At 37.6% G+C, this 23,538-nt stretch overlaps 1 protein-coding gene across 3 annotated transcripts in view; it reads right to left on the bottom strand.

The window, feature by feature from the left end:
* The window catches only part of LOC108715513 (neuronal growth regulator 1), a 314,986-nt gene that overhangs the window by 85,159 nt on the left and 206,289 nt on the right, over nt 1-23,538 (bottom strand). For all 3 annotated transcript variants that reach the window (XM_041561332.1, XM_018260737.2, XM_041561333.1), the window contains exon 5: nt 9,928-10,048. In XM_041561332.1, the coding sequence (XP_041417266.1) occupies nt 9,928-10,048 (121 nt within the window). The remainder of the gene's footprint in view (nt 1-9,927; nt 10,049-23,538) is intronic.

The raw sequence follows: 23,538 nt of genomic DNA, 5'->3' as shown, positions 1-23,538 counted from the left end.
AATCAACAACAAAAAAAGGCTGAAATGCAAATAAAAATCACTGAAAATCAAGGATGTATAGGAGTGTGCAAGAGTAAGAAAAGTGTGAGTTCAAATGTGTTACCTGGGGTAGGCACAGGAGATCTGACAGGCAGGAGGACTGCACCATGCAGCAGGAGGGCTCCAGCGATGTCTACGTCCCAGCAGAGAAGAGGAGGAGGCACTGGGGAGCTGATCTCAGCAGCAGGCACATCCTGATGGCGTGGCTCTGCTTTGGGGGGTCTTCCTGGGGGCAATTGGTGCCTTCTAAAAATAAGTAAAAAGAATTTCACTGGCACACGAAGGTTCATTCATGCAGGTACAAGCCGTTGCTGAGTTTATTTTGCGAAGGTGCAACGTTTCGGGGTAAACCCCTTTGTCAAGCAAAAACGTTGCACCTTCGCAAAATAAACTCAGCAAGGGCTTGTACCTGCTTAAATGAACCTTCGAGTGCCAGTGAAATTCTTCTTACTTATGAAAATTGAGGAGGCCTCCTTCACCGTGCACCGGGTTTTCGTTTCCTGGAGAGCCAGGGTGTGCAAGCGTGGTAATTTTGTACTATGCCTTCTAAAAATAATGCAGTCCACGCCACTGCTAGGGGATTGGTACCGGAATGAGCCCTTTAGTGTGGCACAAAGCCGCAAATGAAGTGCAGAGCAGTGTGACAAAGAAAATGTACTGTATAAGGTTCGTTCTTGGCATGTAGAGCCTTGACCTACGTGCTTGATGGTTAATGGGTTAAATGTGGTATTTTTATTAGCTGTATGCACAAAAGTCTTAATACCCTAATTATACTGATATAGGTGAGTGTCCAAATGTTCTTGTCTTTGTCTGTATGAATTTTGTGATCACACTCTCATTGAACACTACGTAAGGTTTGAAATTGCTTAGTTGTGGTTTGTAGAATTTTTGCGTTTGAGGAGTCACAATGATACAAATGGAATTTTGATTACTGGGCTGTTACTGTCACTTTGTTAAACACTCAGCTGTGTCATGATATTCATCAGTCATGATATTTGTGTCAAATCTTTTAACATATAGAGAGTTATTTATCAAAAACCCGAAAAGTTCTCATTATTTTCTGAAAACTACTGTGACCAAATTCGCACAGACTTACCCCCATATTTATGAATACATTATTCAGAAAATGTCTTGTGTGTGAAAAAACCAGGATCCTTTAAATTTTTCAGATTTGTTGCCAAAAACTGGAGTTTTTTTGCAGTTTTTTTTTTGACACCCGAAACCTTTCAGATTTGATGTCTGAAACCACAAAATGTTTGGCTCACTGAACGAAATCCAGTGCAGATAAGGATATAAATGGAACATCTGCCATAGGCTTCTACATGAACTTGACAGGTCTGAGTTGGAGTACTTTTTTAATCACACTTTTAACATCATCGGCGTTTAATAAATCTCAAAAAAATTGTGGTTTTTTTCTACAAAAAAATTGTGTTTTTAAATATCAGACTTTAATAAATAACTCCCTTACTGTTATTTTGCCATCATGTGTGTGTCAGGCACCATGCATTAAATAATTATATAGCATAACACATTATATAAATGCATGATTAAATTAATACTGTATGTACAGAGACATGTATAGAAATGTACAGAATGGATTGTAAAATTACAATGCAAAGTGTAATTTTGTATGCCAGAATGGTATATTGGAAAACGCCAGCACCATGATATACACAAAATACAATTACATGAAGCCTATTACTGCATTATGTGTTATGTATTTTTTAATTTAATAAAATGCATTACTCATCTTATTCTACATTAGGAAAGTCACTTAATGTCCCTACGCTTCAAGTACCAATAAAAAATGTAAGCACTTGAGGTCAAGAACTCACTGTGCAAACCCTTCATCAGATCACAAAGAATATTTTACTCTGTTCTGGCAGAATATCCTCAAAAGGGCATCAAGAGACCATTGAAAGAAAAGTTACTAGATGTTTTATAAAGTGCCAGGATAGACTCAAAATTAACCTGTGAAGAGAGAGCACGGGGAAGACCAGAATGATTCTTTAAATACATCAAAGATCTCAATAAATCTCATAGGGTGAGGTGGTACAATATATACAAGAAGATTTAAAATAAAGCAATTCCCCTTGACTGCCCTCGAGCCCCAACTGTATAGCTAAAACCTAATTATATTGTAGGTTGTTTCCAAATTTCCATCTATAATTTATTATGGAAACCTTTTTTATCCCACAATGTAATTTAATTTATTTCAAGGTCATGAACATTTTAGGTAATAATTTAAATATACTTAAAGACAAAAGATTTCTTATAGATAAAAGTTGCCAAAAATGTATGTAATAACTACATTAAAATAAACTCCATTTGTAATTTAGTTGTTCCTTTTTTGTCCAACACCTGATTAATACCTACATTTGGAATAACTATGTAGGGACCCTGTGGCATAAGTTCCCCTTTTCATTTGGAGCCTCATGGTGGATACAGGGTCTCCTAGAGTTTCCACGGGCAGAGCTATTGGATTGGTGCAACATGGCTGATCCCAAAAACAGCCACAATGTGTCGATAGCCCTGTGAGCTAATGAAGGGTACTCCAAAAGCCTGGAAAGCTCAACCATGCCGGTTTGGAGTTTTGCTGGACATATTTTATGCTTGCGCTATGGACAGTGCTGAGAGCTGTAGTTCTGCTTTGGATTTAGCAACAGTGTACTCGCGCTATAGACAGTGCTGTGAGCTATGAATGGAGGATCAAGCAAGCTACATGTGCTTCATGGAATGGATTCATCACTGTGGATGCCTGCTCCAGCTCTGGATGAGCCTACCCATCTGTGTGAATCCCCAGGGTAAGGTGAGCTATGGGGAGGGTAGAAAAAGAGAGGATAAAGGATGGTTTCTGTTTATGACACAGGCTGTTGATGATGCCTGCCATGAGGGAGCCAGTACCTTACCTCACTGGCTATGTGGGTCCTATTGTGCTCTTTGGGGAAAAGGAACTGAGACTCTTTGTCTGCCAAACGAGTTGCGGGACTTTGCCTGGCATGGAGGGCCAGGAAATGGACTGCCATAGGTTCCCATGGGAGTGGGTTATATTAGATGTGATGTACATGTGTTATACTTCCCCTTTAAATTACACTTTCCTTATATAAAGTTATGGTTTTTATATAATAAAGTGTGTGTGTCATGTTATTCCTAATGGGACTATCCTCAGGTGTATTCTGGTATCCCATTAGGTGGAGGCATTGCCAGAGAAGAAGAATTCCCAGTACCCTTTCACCTAGCAAAGGGGACTCAGGACCTGTAAGTCATGTAAATATTGTGATGTACCACTTTGGCACCAGGGGGGTGACCAAAATTGGTTACAACTATTGCAATGAATGTTTGAACATTGTTTTGCAAATTTGATCATTATGAAACTTACATGTTTAGCTTATGTAATATAACTACTAGATAGGACTAAAATATCATTCAAAATATATCATGGTATTTTTGGTGCAGCCGATGGTGCTTGTCCTAGGATATTAACCAGAAAAATCCTTTTCTACTGGAACCATGCAAGAATGTTTTAAAATCAGATTTGGTCAGGAAATATATTTCCAGACTCTGTGGCTGGTCCTCTTGTCTTCCACATCAACCAATAAGATTGAAGCCATCAAATTGCATAATAAACTGTTTGGGAAGCTATTTCTCAGAACATTGTAGAGGATTAAGGAGAGATAAGAGCTGTAGTGAATCTAAATAGTGTAGGTTAGGAGTTTGTTTTTGTTGAGCTGGTCATGGCCTTAGGTGTGCAACCCATGGACCCTCCAGTCCCAAAGTATCCTCTACTTTTTCAGCCAGAGTTGGAGCAAGCTGTCAGGGCATAATGGCTCTTACTGGTGTCAGGACCAAGGAGGTATATGCAATACAATCAGGCAGGAACAGTTCAATACTTCGTAGACAAGGGGTTAAGAGGCTCAAAATCAGAATCCAGGCAAAAGTCAGGGCCAGCCAGCAATCAGCATAGTCAGATTCAAAGCAGAAGGGTCAGGAACCAGGAATCAGCTAATATTATCACACCAGAGGTCACAGAAACAAGACCTATATTTGAGAATTGAACCTGGATCTCTGGCATCCTTTTATTTTTAATATTTGCAAAAAGTGCCAACATGATGACATTGGCATCACTTGTGGTGCACCAACTTGACATTACGGTCATGGGCACTGTCATCTTGAAAATTAAGCCGAGCTCTCTGCACAGTGCACTCTTGACACAAGCCTCTCAAGATCTGGAACATGAGGTGGTCTTGAATCGAGACACAAAAGATCTTTTTTATTAGACAAGTATGGAGGCATTACTTTCTAAGTAGAAGAACATGCTATGCTCAAGCATGTGAGCAGTATGGAATTTCTTTCAGGTCCCTGAATAGCAGGGAAGTAGGCTACTTGTCTAGAGAAGCAGGCCATCATGCTGGGTGAGGTACCACTTATGATGTAGGGTGTGATCTAGGGGAGGACGGTGATGAAGACAGGGGCAGACCCTGGGTACTGCCGAAGGAAGGCAACAACAACAGTTGTTCAGAGTGGAAATTGTGTTGTTGATGATGATGAGCCAGCCCCACAAAGACTGGAAATCTGCCCTATCACTGCTAAGTGTGACAGCCAGAGGAACAGAACTGCACCACGTTCAAGGGGTACTGGCCCAGCATTTGGCTCCCAAGCACCGCATTCTTCAAATACTAGTCAGATGACCTAGTTGACATGTGCAACCTGTACTGTCAGTGAATCTATAGGGGCACCCAGGGTCACATACAGCATCATAAAGGAACAGTAACACAAAAAAAATCAAAGTGTTTTAAAATAATGAAAATATACTGTAAAATGTAATGTACTGTTGCACTGCACTGGCACAACTGATATGTTTGCTTTAGAAACACGACTATAGTTTATATAAATAGGCTGCTGCATAGCCATGGGGGGCAGCCATTCAAAGCCGAAAAAGGAGAAAACGCACAAGACACACAACAGATAACAAATAAGTTCATAACAGATAAGCTCTGTAGTATACAATTGCATTCGTCAAAATGTATCTGTTATCTTCTTTGTAGTTTGTGCTTTATGGCTGCCCCCATGGCTACACAGCAGCTTATTTATATAAACAATAGTAGTGTTTCTGAAGCAAACACACCAGTTTTACTACTGCATGGCAACACTTTATTATGTTGTCATTCCTTTAAAACACTTTCAGTTTTTGCTGTTACTGTTCCTTTAAAAATCATCGTCACAGACTGATGTAGGACCAGCACCACTGTGGCAGGGCAAAGGGCAGTCATGTCCCCTTTCTCCTCCTCCTCCTTCTATCCCTCATGGAAGAGGTGCCAGTTCCCCATCCCTGAAAGAAGGGAAGAGTTTTTAGAAGATCAAAGGAAACCTCCTCTGTCTCCTTCTCTGCCCTAGGATCTACTCTTCTGTGGTCCCTGCCCATCCAGATTTCCCACCCCCTTCCCAAGCAGCAGCTCTCTTCCCTAGCCTCCCCGATGTGCACCCCCATTGACAGCCCCCATTACTTGCCAATACAGCTATCTCTGCCTTCCACCAGCAGGTGGCCTTGCTGTCCCTGTTGCACCACTGCACCACTGAAACATGAACAAGCACTTGTTAGTGATAGAGCTGCAGAGGGTGTTAACAGAGGCACTCCTCTGAGATTAGTTGTGTCTTCCTGTGGGTAAATGTCTCCCCTACAGCTTCCTTGTCCTCCTTCACTGCCCCACCCTCATAGCAAATTAAAATACAATTTAACAGCAGAATACACCCATAATTACAAGAGATTGTTGTTGCTCACCCAGGTCTTCTCCAATGAATTCACATTTAAATATAAATGCAGCACATTTTCTTGCTTCTCTTATACTAAGGCCACTCAATAAACTTTTGTTTTACTCAAGAGGCTTATGATGTCTTTGCAAAATCATATAACATGTCTATATATTATCTTTAAGGTGCTGTTACTCTTATATGCAGTCATTTTCATCAATCATATCACTTTTGCAGACAGGCAGGATGTTATGATCTAAGGCTTTAAGAATATTATTACATATAATTCATCAAGATTAGTATCTCCACAACAACACTCTAATCCTGAGGAGTAGATTATGGTGACAGAATCCTCCTTCCTTTTTAGAAAAAAAAATTGAAGGCTTTTTATGATTGAATGCATTGATATCAGAAAAGACAGTGTGACAGCTATTGGTGTCTATGACACAATAACATTCCCATGGAGAGAATATATATATAAGAAAAGCTAAAAGTGTTTTATTAAAATTGGATTGTAAATTGGATTGTAAGCAGAATAATAATTTCAAGAATATATTTATATAAATACAGTAATATTGTTTTCTCTTTTTTAGACCTGCACGCAAATACAAGAGATGTAATATATTAATAATAGTAATAGTATCCCCAATACTATCCCTAAAACAGTATCTAACAAAGTTAAGTCTTAAGAAACTTAACCTTCAGAGTTTTCAGTTGCTTTAGACTTAACTTTGCTAGATAAATGAGAATCTCCATAGACGTAGCCTTAAAACAATATTATCATTAATATGAAAGAAGCGAACCTTGGTTATTTTCACCTAAAGATGGAGCAGATTATGAACTGTGAAAATTACATTACTGGAAGGCCATCTCCCATAGAATCCATTTAAGCAAATAATAAGTATTGCACTCTTCTGCTACTGCATGAGATCTAGCACACATTTAGTTGCGTGTGGCGCTACAGGAGTCCTGTGCCTCCGCTATATAGGAGAGCAGGTACACTTTATTATGACGTGCCTCCACCCAAGGTCAAGACAAGCTGAACTGTAATACCCCTCCCTGGGAACTTCTCCGATCCCCAATACACATACACAGTGGAAGAGGTGATGTGTTTATTTGGCAGGACACTATACATTTAAATTGCATTGATACTGGTAGCCTGCCAGCCAGGAGCAACTTCACTGCAATACCACAGCTGATGACCTCTGGACTGCTGAAGGGAATCCCCACTTATATGGCAGTTCTTCAAAGTCCTGAGAAGGACACCCTTTGGTTTTCCGTGCCCTGAGAAGAGCACGCTTTGCTCTTCAGAGCCCTGACAAGGACCCCCTTTTCTTCTGCACCCTAAAGAGAGAGCACGTTTCTGCCACTGGGGTTCCCTACTAAGTTTCCCACACACAAACTTTGGGAGTATGTACACTTTACTTGTAGTCTGCTGATTTGATCTCCCAGCAGCACTTCCTTTTTTTATTGATATCCTTTTTTTATTAATACATTTTGGAAAGTTACTTGTACTTACAATTCCTTTAATTAGGCAAAAAAACTTTGGGTGCAGTTTGTTATGTTTATTTTTCCCTAAAATGGCAAATAAGCTATCAGAACTAGTGATTATCTCCTTTGAGATTAATTAAAATTTTTATCGACAAAAATCTTTTTTAAGATGAAAAAGTTCAGCACAATAAGGGCATTTCTGTAGTTCAGACTGGGACCAACATTTAGTGGAATAATCACATGTGATTAATGGAAAGTCTTATAAATGGTGTTACACAACTATTACTCTCACGGTAGTCTCAAGGGAAACAAACATAATTGAAACAAATCAAAATCCCTGTGGCCAAATAAAAACACAAGCATTTAAATGGGAAGATAAAAAGTGTGCATTTAATGCCTACAAGTCCTGAAGGCATAGCAACATTTGCTAATGTAAAATTTAATCACTCCACCAAAACTACAAATAAAGAAGTCAACAGAGACCCCTACCCAATAAGCATTTTTGTCGGTTTTAAAAACAAATAAAGAATAAAATAATGAAACATCTTAGCTGAGTTCAATTATGACATGTCAAAGAATAAGTAGAAAAAGATTTACAATTATAAAGTCAAGAGATTCAACTCAATATACTGTATCTAAGGCTGCCTTAGAAAGAGTTGATAAAATCATCATATCAATTATGACTCTCAAATTAACTCTATTTAAGCTTTACTACTACTTTGGGGCCCCTTAGCAGGACCAGTCCCCAGTTTGAGAAACAATAATCCGCAGATTTAAAAGATGAATATCTAAAGTTAAGAAAGAAGGAAGGGAAGGATGGCTTATTCCTGGGTTTATTTTTTACTTTTGTAGTTCTAAAATAAAATGCAGGAACGAAAAATCAGGCTGAAGACTACAGCACAGATAATTCTTATTTATCTTCATAATAAATGTAATATTGTATGACCATAAGCTCTGTGAAGCATGCCTCTACTCTCCACTGACAGTTTCCATTAAAAGTATAAAGAGAAATACATCACAAATTAATAGATACTAAATATAATAGATCAACACTTTGGGAAATTAATATATTATATAAGGTAGGCTGCTATTTATGTTACATAATAACACAGTATATATAAATATATATATATATATATATATATATATATATATATATATATATATATATATATATATATATATATATATATATATATATATATATATATATAGTGAATGATGTGGACAGTAAACTACTTAATCTACTTTAAGGGGGTTATTTATCAAAATCAGAAAAGTTCTCACTATTTTCTAAAAACTGCTCTTGCCAAATCCCTTTCCCTCCTATATTATCGATAAAATTTATCAAAACATTTTTCAGAAAATTTCTTGTGCGGGAAAAAAACTATAAAATCTTGAAAAAATCTTAATCCCACAAATTTTTCGGACTTTCCAAAAACTGTGACTTGTTGGAGTAGATAAGTCACAAAAAATGGTGCTTTTCCCTTTAAAAATCTGACCAGAAAAAAATAGACTTATATTAATAAATAATCCCCTTAATATGTTTTTAAGTCACATAATTGTTATGCAAAGTTTATTAAGAATCGTGGATTGTGAATTTATGGCCTAATTTATGGCCTAATACCAACATAGAATAACACTATATTGTCAAACAGATCATAATACATTAACCCCCTTCAAACCATTTTTTGAGAATGTTTTGCAAATATATTCCACAGCATAGAAATTGCAGATCATTGACATATGTCTATGCCACACAAAAATTTACAATCTAATGTCTCTATCACGCATGCATGCAATTTGGTCAGTTTTATTAGTGTGGGAATGTGAAAGGTAAACAGAGTACCTGGAGAAAAATTCATACAAGCTATGGGGGAATACGCAAAGTCCCTGCAGTGCCCTGGCTGGAATCAAAACTAGGACCCCAGTGCTGCAAGGCAGCAGTGATAACCAGTGAGCAGTGAGTTGTTTTTGTTGTTTGTACAGTTCTAAGATGATGATTATTTTTGGGGGTTATTTATCAAGGTCTGAAATTATCTCAATATTAGCTGCTACAAACTCCGATCTAAGCCGCTCAGATTTTTAACGCTTATTTATTATTACATTTTCCCGAGAATTTCCTTTGCGGTAAATACTCAGATTTTCTTAATTTTTTCAGAGGTTCCACCCGATTTTCACGATTTCACGGTTTTCACCCGAAACCTCAGAAAACTTCTGGCTTTGGCACGAGACCCAGCGCAAATCAAAAAAATCATTGGGACTCCCATTGACTTATATGCAACCTTGACAGGTCTGAGATGCCGGGATTTCAGATTTGGAGTTTTCCGGCCTCGGGGTTTAATAAATTCCGAAAAATTTGTTCATTTTTAAAAAGCCCGATTTTATAAAAAAAATCCAGAATTTTTCGTGATTTTTGCATTTGGGGCTTAGTAAATAACCCCCTTAGTGTATTACACAATGTTATGTGTGTATAGTGCACAACATTTGCTGAAATAATCTGCATTGTGATGGCTTATGGCAATGTGGGAGAATTCTCTAAACTGATACATACAGAATAACATTTGCACTTAATGTTCAGTTATGCTACATGCAAAATGTGCAAGTACCAAGCTAATTAAAAGAAAAATATTTAACAAAGCCTCTTACTTCTTTTCTCCTTTGTACCACTCAAACACTGGGGCTGGCACAGCTGCTGTTTCACACCTGATCAAACCCGTTCTTCCCAATGAAACTCCAGTTGGTGTTATTTCCAGAATTGTAGGGGCAACTACAAAAAAAAAAATACACAATTAATATGATATATTTGAAACATTCAATGATGATAACCAGTCAGATAATAAAGTTAAATCATATAAAGATAAATAGATACAATATACACCATGCACTTTTTTTATAAAGAGGAAGAAGAGTAGGGGTATCATCTAGGTATCAATTGCATCTGTAATTAACTGAAAGCACAAAAATGTTCTGTGGCTTTGGGGATATATTATGAAACTACTTTCAAAAGATATTTTGCTACAAACATAAATGCTTTATCTGATACATATTGGTAGTGGTGGTTCTGTTTTTGCTGCCTTTGGGTTGAAATTGGCAGTCAGCCAAACCAGGTAGTAAGTGGTGCAAGCGACAAACTATCAAACCAACTGGAACAATAGTAGTATCTAAGCATCCTTAGAAAATAAATCCCACTATATTTCTAAAAAAATGTAATACAGTATGAAACCTGTTATCAAGAATGCTCAGGGCCTGGGGTTTACCAGATAAGGGTATTTTTTCCATAATTTGGATCTCCATACCTTAAGTCTACTAAAAATAAATGAAACCCAACAGGCTCATTTTACCTCCATTAAGGATTAATTATATCTTAGTTAAGATCAAGTATAAGGTAAAGGTTGTATTTCTTGGTAATTATAGCTCTTTTTTTGCAAAGTAAACAAATAGAAGTAGAGATCCCAAGAACTCACAAACACTTCACTTAATTAAAGAAGTGTTTAAGGGGCCAGTCACTACAGCTGGCCTAACATTTAAAGGTCTCAAGACAGATCTTGTCTGTCAAACCAACATTCCTTTGAAAATGTATCTGCACTGATAATTTTCTTAGAAATAAAATTGTTATATATATATATATATATATATATATATATATATATATATATATATATATATATATATATATATACATATATACATATATAAAACTTGTATTCCCTTTAAAGTACATTGTATGCATAATTTTGTTTGTGACATTAATTCTTAATTTAAAGCACATAAGTGAAATTTGTGTGGTTTGGCATGCTGCAAGGCAATTCCATTTCAGACAACCTTAGCTGAACCAGACTGTTGAGTTTAATATCATAACACTCTGTATACAATTCATAAATGTCATGGAAGGTAGATTGCTCTGCTAGGTGCAAAGGCATTCACACAGTTACAGATAATATGCAAAATAATTTGCAGGAATAGGTTTTGTCTTTTAACATTTTAATGAGCTTTGGGACTTTCATTCATATTAGTTATGTTTCCCTAATTACTCATTATAATTCTAATGTGCATTTTATATTTAATTACAATCCTTATAAAGCTTTGTAATGGACAGTAAATTATTATTACTAGCATGTGCCTAATGAATATGAGCCACATTTATTATCTTTTACACCAGAACCTAACATAAAGAAACTTCCAATTTACCTTTGTTGATTATCCACATAACATGATTAAACAAACTTTTTAATGTTATTAATTCCATATTACAATGAAATATGATTTAACTATAGTTTCATTAAAATGTATATATTTTGCTCAGCCTTTTTACCATTGTACAATGTTCTAACTAAGTAAAAGTTCTCTTAATTTCTAAATATACAACTATAATTATTGCTAATAAAATTGACAGCAGCAGAAAAATCCACTACATCTCAGAAAAACCTTCTACCATTAAAATCTAAATTGTACCATTAAAATCTGCTATTGTGTTTCTGATATTTGTCTATCTCTGTTCAACTTTTGTCATAGTTAGTGATGGGCGAATTTATTCGCCAGGCGCAAATTCACGGCGAATTTGCGTGATTCGCTGCCGCGAAAATTCGCGGCAAAAATTCGCCAGCATCAAATTTTTTCTTCGAAAAAACGGGCGCCGGCGTAAAAAAAAAGGGGCGCCGGCGTCAAAAACGGGCGCCGGCACCGTTTCGTGAATTTTCCGCCATTTCGCGTGAAATTCGCAAATTTTTCGGCTAAGCCAAACGGCGCAAATTCGCCCATCACTAGTCATAGTTTCCAAGCTTTACTTGTTAAGCACAAGTACACTGGCATCTCATCAGTATGACCCTCTCTATAAAGCTGTGGACCCTAGATATGCACTGACTTGTTCATAGCCACTAATGATGATCTAGACCTATGCACTATTTCTTATATTGTACTCAACAGTACAATTTCTTTACAGCAACAAACACGACAAAAACATACTTTTCTGTATGTGACTTTTTTGTGTACCCAGGCATTTCTCCTGCTATACTGAGTGGGTACTACTTTATTCAATCTCTCTCTCTCTCAGTATGCATAATAATTTTTTCCACTTTCAGCAAAAAATATAACAGTGGTATGTCTTTATTTCCCAGGAACATCTGAGTACTGGGGTGTTTTCTAAACAAAGATTTTAAATGTAAAAACGGACTGTGCAAAAATGTAATGTAATGTAATTTTGCTAATTTGAATGCATGTAACTGCTCAATACTGATTACTGGCAACACCAAGTTGGTTGGATATGCTTGTTAAGCCTTGAACTGCATAGGCAGGTTCATGTCCAATCATGAGAAAAGGTATTTAAGGTGGCCAATTGCAAGTTGTGCTTCTGTTTGACCCTCCTCTGAAGAGTGACAGCATGGGATCCTCAAAGCAAATCTCAAAAGATCTGAAAACAAAGATTGTTCAGTATCGTGGTTTAGGGGAATTGAATTTATGGTTCAGGGGAAGGTTACAAAAATCTTTTTCAGAGGTTTAAACTGTCAGTTTCACCTATAAGGAATGTATGTAATCAGGAAATAGAAGGCCACAGGCAAAGTTGCTGTCAAACCCAGGTCTGGCAGGCCAAGAAAAATACAGGAGTGACACATGTGGAGAATTGTGAGAAATGTTACAGACAACCCAAAGATCACCTCCAAAGACCTGCAAGAACATTTTGCTGCAGATGGTGTATCTGTACAGCGTTCTACAATTCAGTGCAATTTGCACAGAAAAACATCTGTATGGCAGGGTAAGAAAGAAGCACTTTCTGCACTCACACCACAAACAGAGTCGCTTGTTGTATGCAAATGCTCATTTAGACAAGCCACAGTCATTTTGGAGACAAAAATTTAGTTATTTGGTCATAACAAAAAGTGCTTTGCATAGCGGAAGAAGAACAACACATTACAAGATAAACACCTACTGCTACCTACTGTCAAATTAGGTGGAGGTTCCATCATGCTGTGGGGCTGTGTGGCTAGTTCAGGGACTGGGCCCTTGTTAAAGTCGAGGGTCGGATGAATTCAACCCAATATCAACAAATTCTTCAGGATAATGTTCAAGCATCAGTCACAAAGTTGAAGCTAGGGGTTGGATATTCCAACAAGACAATGACCCTAAACACACTTCAAAATCTACAAAGGCATTTATGCAGAGGGAGAAGTACAATATTCTAGAATGGCCGTCACAGTCCCCCAACTTGAATATCATTGATTATCTATGGGATGATTTGAATCAGGCTGTCCATGCTCGGCAGCCATCAAATATAACTGAACTGGAGAGATTTTGTATAAACGAAGGGTAAAAAATTTAGGGAAGAAAGAGCAAAGTATAGAAGCAATTATAAAGCAGTGAAAGACTTAGGGGCCGATTCACAAAGGGTCGAATATCGAGGGTTAATTAACCCTCGTTATTCGACTGGGAATTAAAATCCTTTGACTTCGAATATCGAAGTCGAAGGATTTTAGCGTAAATAGTGCAATCGAAGGATTATTCATTCGATCGAACGATTAAATCCATCGAATCGAATGATTCGAAGGATTTAAATCCAACTATCGAAGAAATATCCTTCGATCAAAAAAACTTAGGAAAGCCTATGGGGACCTTCCCCATAGGCTAACATTGAGTTAGCTTTTAGATGGCGAACTAGGGGGTCGAAGTTTTTTCTTAAAGAGACAGTACTTCGACTATCGGATGGTCGAATAGTCGAACGATTTTTAGGAAGAATCCTTCGTTTCGAAGTCGAAGTCGAAGTCGTAGTCGAAGGTCGTAGTAGCCCATTCGATGGTAGAAGTAGCCCAAAAAACACTTCGAAATTCGAAGTTTTTTTACTTCGAATCCTTCACTCGAAGTTAGTGAATCGGACCCTTAAAGATTCCTGTTCCTGTCAAGCTTACATATGTAACTATTTTAAAGGTTAAATGGACAAAGACAAAAAATGCATACCGTGACCTCAACAATCAAACATCCAACTTCTAAGATAGTTCTCATACATTCCTATCTTTTCACAATAAAGCCCAGCTACATTGTTACAAATGATATTTTCACATTGTAGAACAAGACCATGAGGTAGTAATACATCCAAAATAATTGCTTTCTGTATTCTATGAGAAACCATAGTGCCATACTTTAAACAATAAGAAGAACAATCTGACTTTAGGAATCAAGAAAAGAAATGAAGATGGTCAAAGTATGTCACATGCAAGGGTTTCAGAAAAACACAACAGCCAACAATGTGACCAAGATTTATTGGCTCCGCTTTCAGATTATTGTTTTATGTGTTGAACTTCTGTTTTGTTATAATATTGGACTGTATTCCAAAAAATAAATTACTTATAGCAGCATGAATTCCTTTTTGTAAAAAAAATAACAACTCATATTATCTACTTACTGTCTTGAAAAAGTATACAATAGAAATAGTCCTTGGGCAGGAACTTCAGATATACAGTGCATACAGGATCAGAGCACATATTTGCACCCTGTCGCCATTTATTAATTACATATTTACTGTGCCATTTTGCAGAAAGGGTTACTTACACTCACATCATTGCTTGCTTTTTATGAGTGATCTAAGTGGAAATTAAAGTGGGAGTCTTTTGTCCATATATAAGTGAAAGCAAGACACTTTTTCACTTGTTTTCGCATAGATTTTTTTGTTGTTGTTATTTTTCCAGTATTCATAAGCTGTCCTCCACATTCAAGAATTTTAGAAAAAAAGGATAATAACAATGTCTAAAATGTCCAGGCAGCTTGTGCACTGTTTTCTCTCTCTACTATTAAAACTATTCTCAGACAGAAAAGATTTTGCTGTCAAAACATAATAACTATGGACTGATGAACTCAGTCTCGCTGTATTTTTTCTTTAAGTGTAATTTTGAGGATTGTGGTCTTACTGACATTATAAAGTTTGACCTATGTGATTGTCCCTTAAAGTGTGTCAAGCAAAATTGAATTTTCATGTTCCTATTTTAATATGAAAGGGCAGGTTACTGTCCCCTGAGGCTTGCCTTACAGCAAACTCAAAATAAGCGATATACAGCTTTCAAAGGGACAACAATTAATTATATTCTGCAAGCATGTATGATTCAATTAAAACACTCAAAAAGCTAAAATAGTGGTGAATCCACTATTTTAGCTTTTTGAGTGTTTTAATTGAATCATACCAAGATTAAATATGCCATGCTTACAAGAATTTACAAGTATTTATTTGACATCTTTAAATTTAGCAGTCCAGAATATAATCAGAATATAAAAACATGCTAAAGCAATTTCATATAAATACACACACATCAATCTATACAGATAGATCCATAGAAATATACAGTGTCCATATTTGCATTAATAACTGCAGAATGCAAGGTCAGCTTATGAATTTATATAAAACCTACTAGACAAACATACCAGAGGTCATTTATAAAGTTCGTGCAGCGCATATTTATTCACAAATGGTTGTATTGCCCATGCTATTCCCGTAAAGCTAAAATATTGCACTGCTTTGCCCGTCTTTACGGTTTTTGCGAATTCGCATTGTGAATAATTTTCACAAATGACTCGCAAACAAGATGGGAGTTTGCGTGAGCGCACCCAATTTGGAAAGTTGTTGTGCTCAAAAATAGTGTTGACAGTAACTTAAATTCGCAAATTGCAAAAGTGTTTTGCGCATATTTTCTCCACCACCAAAGTTGTGGCGTAATTCAGTCACAGAGTGCGCACATAAATATTCGCAATTTGTGATTTTTGACATATTTAAGATGCTCTTATAGACATTCGCATTGTGAAAAAAAATTTGCAATTCTGTTTGCACCACACTTAAGGTGGCCATAGACGTAACAATTACGATCTTTCTTGGAAAAGATCCTTCCAAGAAAGATTGTTTTTTTCAATACACACGTGTAGAGCTGAATCGTCAGATATACAGGTAGATATACGGGAAGAAACAATAGAATTCTACCTTTATCTGACGATTCAGCACTAACAATGGGCGATGTTTGGGTCCCTTCAAAGGCACCCGATCAAAATTTTCCATCCAGCCGACCGATATCCAAGTCTTCTGCCGATATTGGTCGGCTCTTTTTCCACCATACACGCAACGAATATCGGACGAAAATTAGTTTCGTAAGATATTATCTGTGCGTCTATGGCCACCTTTATTCAGCTTTATAAATATAACCAATGCGCAGGGCAAATATATTCACTTTGCGAACCAATCTGCCTTACGCAAAGTTTATAAATGAGCCCCACCATGTGTGAGTGAATTGTGTCAAAATGAGTTGACTAATCACTTCATTGACACAGTATTCGCCAATCTTTATCTCTTTCTTGATGTATATATTAGTACAATACCTAATATGTACCTGGGACAATATATATGTAACTGGATCACAGATGCATTAATACTTCCACAGACATTGCTCCATAACCCCAGCACTTCCCTGTCGAGCCATGGTTTCAGGTAAGGTGCCATACATGCAGGGCCGCCATTAGAAATCACGGGGCCCCGTACAACAAAATTTTTGGGGCCCCCTGGGCCCCGCCCACACTGACGACCAAGCTCCGCCCCATATCCCGCCCACATCGCAGTTAAAAGACCACACAGACATCAGCGCTAAAAAAGTAACCCCCCCCCCCCACACAAGTTGTAAAAAGCTATTGATGGTCAGGGCCCCCTTATAAAAAAAATTGGGGCCCCAAAAAAAAAAAAATTAAATTTTTTTTTTTAAAAAAACATTGGTTGCAGGGGCCCCCTGTTAAAAAAAACTTGGGGCCCCAACAAAAAAAAATGAAAAAAAAAACTAAAAAATAAACAAACATTGGTGGCAGGGGCCCCCTTCTAAGTTAAAAACAAATTGGGGCCCCAAAAAAAAATTTGAAAAAAAATTAATTTATTTTTGAAAAAAAAAAAAAACATTGGCGGCAGGGGCCCCCTTATAAGTTAAAAACAAATTGGGGCCCCAAAAAAAAAATTTGGAGAAAAAAAAATTTTTTTGAAAAAAAAAAAAATGGTGGCAGGGGCCCCCTTACAAGTTAAAAACAAATTGGGGCCCCAAAAAAATTTAAAAAAAAAAATAATTTTTTTTTGAAAAAAAAAAAAAAACTGGTGGCAGGGGCCCCCTTACAAGTTAAAAAAATTTGGGGCCACCAAAAAGAAAATTAATTTTTTTTAAAAAAAAAAAAACCCAAAAAAAAACAATGGTGGCAAGGGGCCCCTTACGAGTTAAAAAAAAAAATTGGGGCCCCAAAAACAAAAGTTTTAAAAAAAAGATTGGTGGCAGGGGCCTATAGAATATTAAAATAATACATTGGTGGCCAGGGGATTAAAAAAAAAAAAAACCACAAACTGGTGTTCAGTAGAATTGAACTCATGGCTTCACTACTTCAACTTCGCCTCCTTTCGTGACTTCGGGTCTTTTCACCGCTTCAGGACTTCGGCTTCGGCTGTTTTCGTGACTTCGGGTCTTTGCGCTGCTTCAGGACTTCGGCTTCGGCTGTTTTCGTGACTTCGGGTCTTTTCGGCGCTTCGTGACTTCGGGACTTCGGCTTTTTCCGTGACTTCGGGTCTTTTCGTCGCATCGGCTTCGGCTTTTCGGCACTTCCGCATTCGGCACTGAAGAGGCAAGACGTACGGCTCGGGCGCTCGTAAGGGGGGCCCGGATCTTCAAAAAAATGCAGCGCTGCCGGGCCCCCCTTCATGCCCGGGCCCGGTACGCTTGTCCCCCCTGTCCCCCCCTGATGGCGGCCCTGCATACATGTATACTAATCACAGCAAGCTTTCAGAATGTTTTAGTTCCTTTTTCAAACTGAACATAATGAAGCAATGTTCTCTGATATTTAAAACATTCAGCTCATAGATCAAGAGACCAACAAAAAGGAATATCCATATGTGTGTGAAGTGTTAACAAAGTCATATACAATGGGACGTGCAAGGGACAAACAGATAAGGTACACGATAGCGTGGCTCAAAGTGGCTGAATATAAATTAGGGCTAAATTAGTGAAGTGAGGATAGGACTTGCACGAGCAAAATGTTAATGTAGTATTGTACTATGGTAACCTTTTACGTCATCACGGGGGTCAGAATCATCCATTCCCTACCATACACGTCACCACACCATTTGGCGGGTTTTGAGGGTTTTAATTTGTATGTTTGTGCACAATATTTGTATTCCTGAAGACGGCTCGATCTACAGAGCCGAAACGTCGATAATAAATTTTGTTCTTTTTTGACACTATGCTAAGACCTGTTTGGTGCGTTTTTTTCCTTTAGTTACTACATAATTTGTATAAACCAGCACACAGGCACTAACGTTTTTGCTTGCCGTGTGCACCAGTTCCAAGTTTTTTATATATACAGTGGTGTGAAAAACTATTTGCCCCCTTCCTGATTTCTTATTCTTTTGCATGTTTGTCACACTTAAATGTTTCTGCTCATCAAAAACCGTTAACTATTAGTCAAAGATAACATAATTGAACACAAAATGCAGTTTTTAAATGAAGGTTTACGTTATTAAGGGAGAAAAAAAACTCCAAATCTACATGGGCCTGTGTGAAAAAGTGATTGCCCCCCTTGTTAAAAAATAACTTAACTGTGGTTTATCACACCTGAGTTCAATTTCAAAGGTTATAAAGCCATTTCTAAAGCTTTGGGACTCCAGCGAACCACAGTGAGAGCCATTATCCACAAATGGCAAAAACATGGAACAGTGGTGAACCTTCCCAGGAGTGGCCGGCCGACCAAAATTACCCCAAGAGCACAGAGACAACTCATCCGAGAGGCCACAAAAGACCCCAGGACAACATCTAAAGAACTGCAGGCCTCACTTGCCTCAATTAAGGTCAGTGTTCACGACTCCACCATAAGAAAGAGACTGGGCAAAAACGGCCTGCATGGCACATTTCCAAGGCGCAAACCACTTTTAAGCAAAAAGAACATTAAGGCTTGTCTCAATTATGCTAAAAAACATCTCAATGATTGCCAAGACTTTTGGGAATATACCTTGTGGACCGACGAGACAAAAGTTGAACTTTTTGGAAGGTGCGCGTCCCGTTACATCTGGCGTAAAAGTAACACAGCATTTCAGAAAAAGAACATCATACCAACAGTAAAATATGGTGGTGGTAGTGTGATGGTCTGGGGTTGTTTTGCTGCTTCAGGACCTGGAAGACTTGCTGTGATAGATGGAACCATGAATTCTACTGTCTACCAAAAAATCCTGAAGGAGAATGTCCGGCCATCTGTTCGTCAACTCAAGCTGAAGCGATCTTGGGTGCTGCAGCAGGACAATGACCCAAAACACACCAGCAAATCCACCTCTGAATGGCTGAAGAAAAACAAAATGAAGACTTTGGAGTGGCCTAGTCAAAGTCCTGACCTGAATCCTATTGAGTGTTGTGGCATGACCTTAAAAAGGCGGTTCATGCTAGAAAACCCTCAAATAAAGCTGAATTACAACAATTCTGCAAAGATGAGTGGGCCAAAATTCCTCCAGAGCGCTGTAAAAGACTCGTTGCAAGTTATCGCCAAACGCTTGATTGCAGTTATTGCTGCTAAGGGTGGCCCAACCAGTTATTAGGTTCAGGGGGCAATTACTTTTTCACACAGGTTTGGATTTCTTTTCTCCCTAAATAATAAAAACCCTCATTTAAAAACTGCATTTTGTGTTTACTTGTGTTATCTTTGACTAATAGTTAAATGTGTTTGATGATCAGAAACATTTTGTGTGACAAACATGCAAAAGAATAAGAAATCAGGAATGGGGCAAATAGTTTTTCACACCACTGTATATATAAAATGTATAATTAAACCATAGAATTCTTAATGAATCAGATGAAAATTGATTATATATATATATATATATTTATAGAGAACACCATAGGTTCATTATATTCAGCTTGAAAAAGGAACTAAAACATTCTGAAAGCTTGCTATGATTCTCTTAGGCAATAAAGGTATCACCTTTATACCATTTTTTTGTTATTTTTCCTTGTTAGCCACGGTTCAACAACTTTACCTGGTATGTCTACTAATAAAAACATTATGTGAATTCACAGATCTGAGAACCACTTCCCTTGAAATAAAGGTATCAGTCATTTATTTATAAAAATATTATAAAATATCCATCAGCATGGCAGAAGTTTAGTAAAGTTGCCATTCTGTAACGGTTGTTAGAGCCAAGGAAGTAACATATCACTGTAAACCATAATAATAAAAAAAGAAACAACATTCATTTACTGCTGCAGTACTGGTTTGCACATTTTAATTCTTCTCATCTTCGAGATCTAATGAATATACAGTACATATATTTATGTATATCATTTTAAAGTCAGGCATTCAGTTATATAGTAATTGTGTACAATTGTTTAGTTTCCTAAAAGAAAGAATGTTTACAATGTCTTTTTTTGTACTCCAATATATGTATGTCAATTCAGTCTCAGAGGGATAAGAAATATTCTGCCACAAAACATGTGAATTAGGCAGTAATTTGTTGGTGATGAAAACCTCTCTTGTCTTATTCTTTTTTTTTTCTCTCTTGTTTTATTCTGTGCTGTTCAACAATAAGTGCAACACAAAAGAACCATATTGACTAATACTTTTCTACTCTATTGTTTTGCCACTTTAGTCATTTTGAAGAGCACCAGAGCATACTTAAGACTTTTTTATTATAAAAAAAAGTAACTGGGATGAACTGTTTTAATGAAATCAATTATCAAGATATACATTCCTCTAAAAGGTACTAAGGCAGAATTGTTATACCAATTGGGAGTTTGATAACTGATATACTCTATAGGCCCTTTTTTATTACGCGATATACAAAGCAAAGTGCGCAAAAAATAAAAAATGAAAGCCAAATGCAAATGACCTCAGAATATCACTTTCTACAACATACTAAAATTCAAATGCCATTATGTGTTTTTGAATGAACAACAACATCTTTTTATCCCATGTTTAGGAAGGGGATTTGCACTGGGGGAAAAAGACTCCAAAGCAATTGACATGAGATATGCCCCTATTGATGCCAATGCATTTAATGTGAGAAAAAAGTATAGGATTAAAAACACCCATTCCTTGACTCAAATGCATTTGGCAAAAATTATAACATTTTGAGTATTTCTCAAATTTTTCCACAAAACAAAATGGGGCGTATTAGCTCATCAATTAATATAAAGCACAAGTGAGCATAATACAATAAAATTGTTTTGTTTTATAGGTAGTTCTCTGCTCTTGAGATTTACTGGTTAATGCAGATCTGCTGGTAAATTACAATCCACCTTTTGTGCAACCTTGTCCTATAAGAAAAATAAACTTCTCCAGTGCCTTCCTGCACTAACTTTCCCCTAGTAATTCTTGGTATGCTTTTTGTATAGTGATTTCAGTCTCTGCTAATTGTATAGGTCAAGTTAAATAGCAAAATTACATATACAGTACGTATAGATTTCTATTGTCAGTAGTGACCTGCACCCGCTATAGCTACTGAGAGCTCTACCAAGCTGTCTGCAAAAATGCAAGAGACACTTTCAGATAAAAGATATTTTGGGGGTTATGTACATTACAATATCAAAAGAACATCTAAAAACAAGACTATAATTTTACAATTTTATTAATATTACCGCTCCTGATTTTTAGCCACATCATTAAGAACCTGTTAAAGGAGAACTGAACCTCCCCCCACCAAAAGTCCCCCTAAACTTGCAGGTATTGCCCCCTTCTCCCTCTCCGGGATGTGCTTCAGTGTAAAAAAAATAAACCCTTTAAAAAAATGTGGACACTTAAATGCAAAGAAGTGGAGTTCCCAGTCGCCATCTTCCGGCTCTTCGTGTAGTCTTCGGGTCTCAACACTGATTTGTGCATGCACAGTTGAAGCAGATTCGTAACTTGGCCCAACTGTGCATGTGCCGGCAGGATTTGTGTCAGTGAAAAGACCCAAAGACTTATAAAGGAAGGCCTGAGGCTGTACTGACTTCTGAACAGATAGCGGATAGGAAATTAGATGTCATACAGTATGTATATATACTGTATGTATGCAGTGTCTTCATAAAAGAAGATTAGAAGTCAGCACTCACCCATAGGGTATATTGGATGCAGGTGCAGGTCTGAGGTGGCCACTTCCACCCGTTCTGTGCAGTGTCTTCATGCCTAGGGATGTATCGAACTGTTCGCCGGCGAACTTGTTCGCGCGAACTTCGACCGTTCGCCGAATGTTCGCGAACGTCGCGCGACGTTCGCATTTTGAGTTCGCGTTCGATTCGAATACAAATCGTTCGACCATTCGACCATTTGAATTCCTTCGACCGCTAAAAATCGAACGATTTCCATTCGTTCGAACGATTGTAAGCATTCGAATGAATGAAAAGCATTCGATCGAATGCTTCGATCGTTCGATTCGAATGAAAATCGTTCGATCGAACGATTAAAATCCTTCGATCGTTCGATTCGAACGATTTTAGCGGGTGTTCGAAGTTCGCAAACTGTTCGCGAACGTTCGCATTTTTTGCCGGTGTTCGCGAACGGCGTTCGCGAACACCAAATCGGCAGTTCGCTACATCCCTATTCATGCCTACTTAGCAACTTCTCTGTTCATAAAGTCCTATTTGCTGACAATTGAATTCATACTCTGCTGTTTTTCTTATGATTGCTTTTCTTATGATTGTTTTCCTTATGATTGGGGGTTGTAGTTCCTGGGTTACTGTTGGGGTGGGTGGAGACACAAGGGGTTAAAAGAGGAAGGAAGTGAAGGGAGCCTTCTCTTTTACCTTAAACAGCTCCCGCCCACCCTCCGCAGAAAAAAGGGGGCAGTGCTGTAACAGGGAAGGGTAAGGGGGAAGTTTTATCATAATGTTGCAGTGGGAGGGACTGCCCTGGGGAAGCCGTGATAATGGAAACAAGTGTAGGGAGTAACAGGGGTTAGTCCTGCTGCCAAAGTGATGGCAGGGGCATGAGTTGCAGAGGAAAGCCACTCCTAGGAAGGACAGCAAGAGAGCCCCTTGCTATTGGGTACAATTCTTTGTACCCTTCAGCAGCTATTAGATGTTAAGAAAGTTAATAGATAAATAGTTTATAAATTTGATTGTACATTGCCCTACACTCAACATTTTTAGTTTATGTTGGTCTTAATAAATAAGCTGCAGACCTTTCATCTAAGATATCACATGTGGTTGGTTTGTTATTTACGGAAAGGAGGGAAAAGCTTGGTGTTGTTGTCAGGACCCTTCTGATTGATGCTTCCCCTGTCATGTAAATCCAATCATAAGGATCTGTGGGATC

This window comes from Xenopus laevis, chromosome 4S (assembly GCF_017654675.1).
Source record: "Xenopus laevis strain J_2021 chromosome 4S, Xenopus_laevis_v10.1, whole genome shotgun sequence".
NCBI classification, from domain to species: domain Eukaryota; kingdom Metazoa; phylum Chordata; class Amphibia; order Anura; family Pipidae; genus Xenopus; species Xenopus laevis.
The sequence above is the reverse complement of the archived record's forward strand: the minus strand, read 5'-3'. Positions and strand labels throughout refer to the sequence as shown.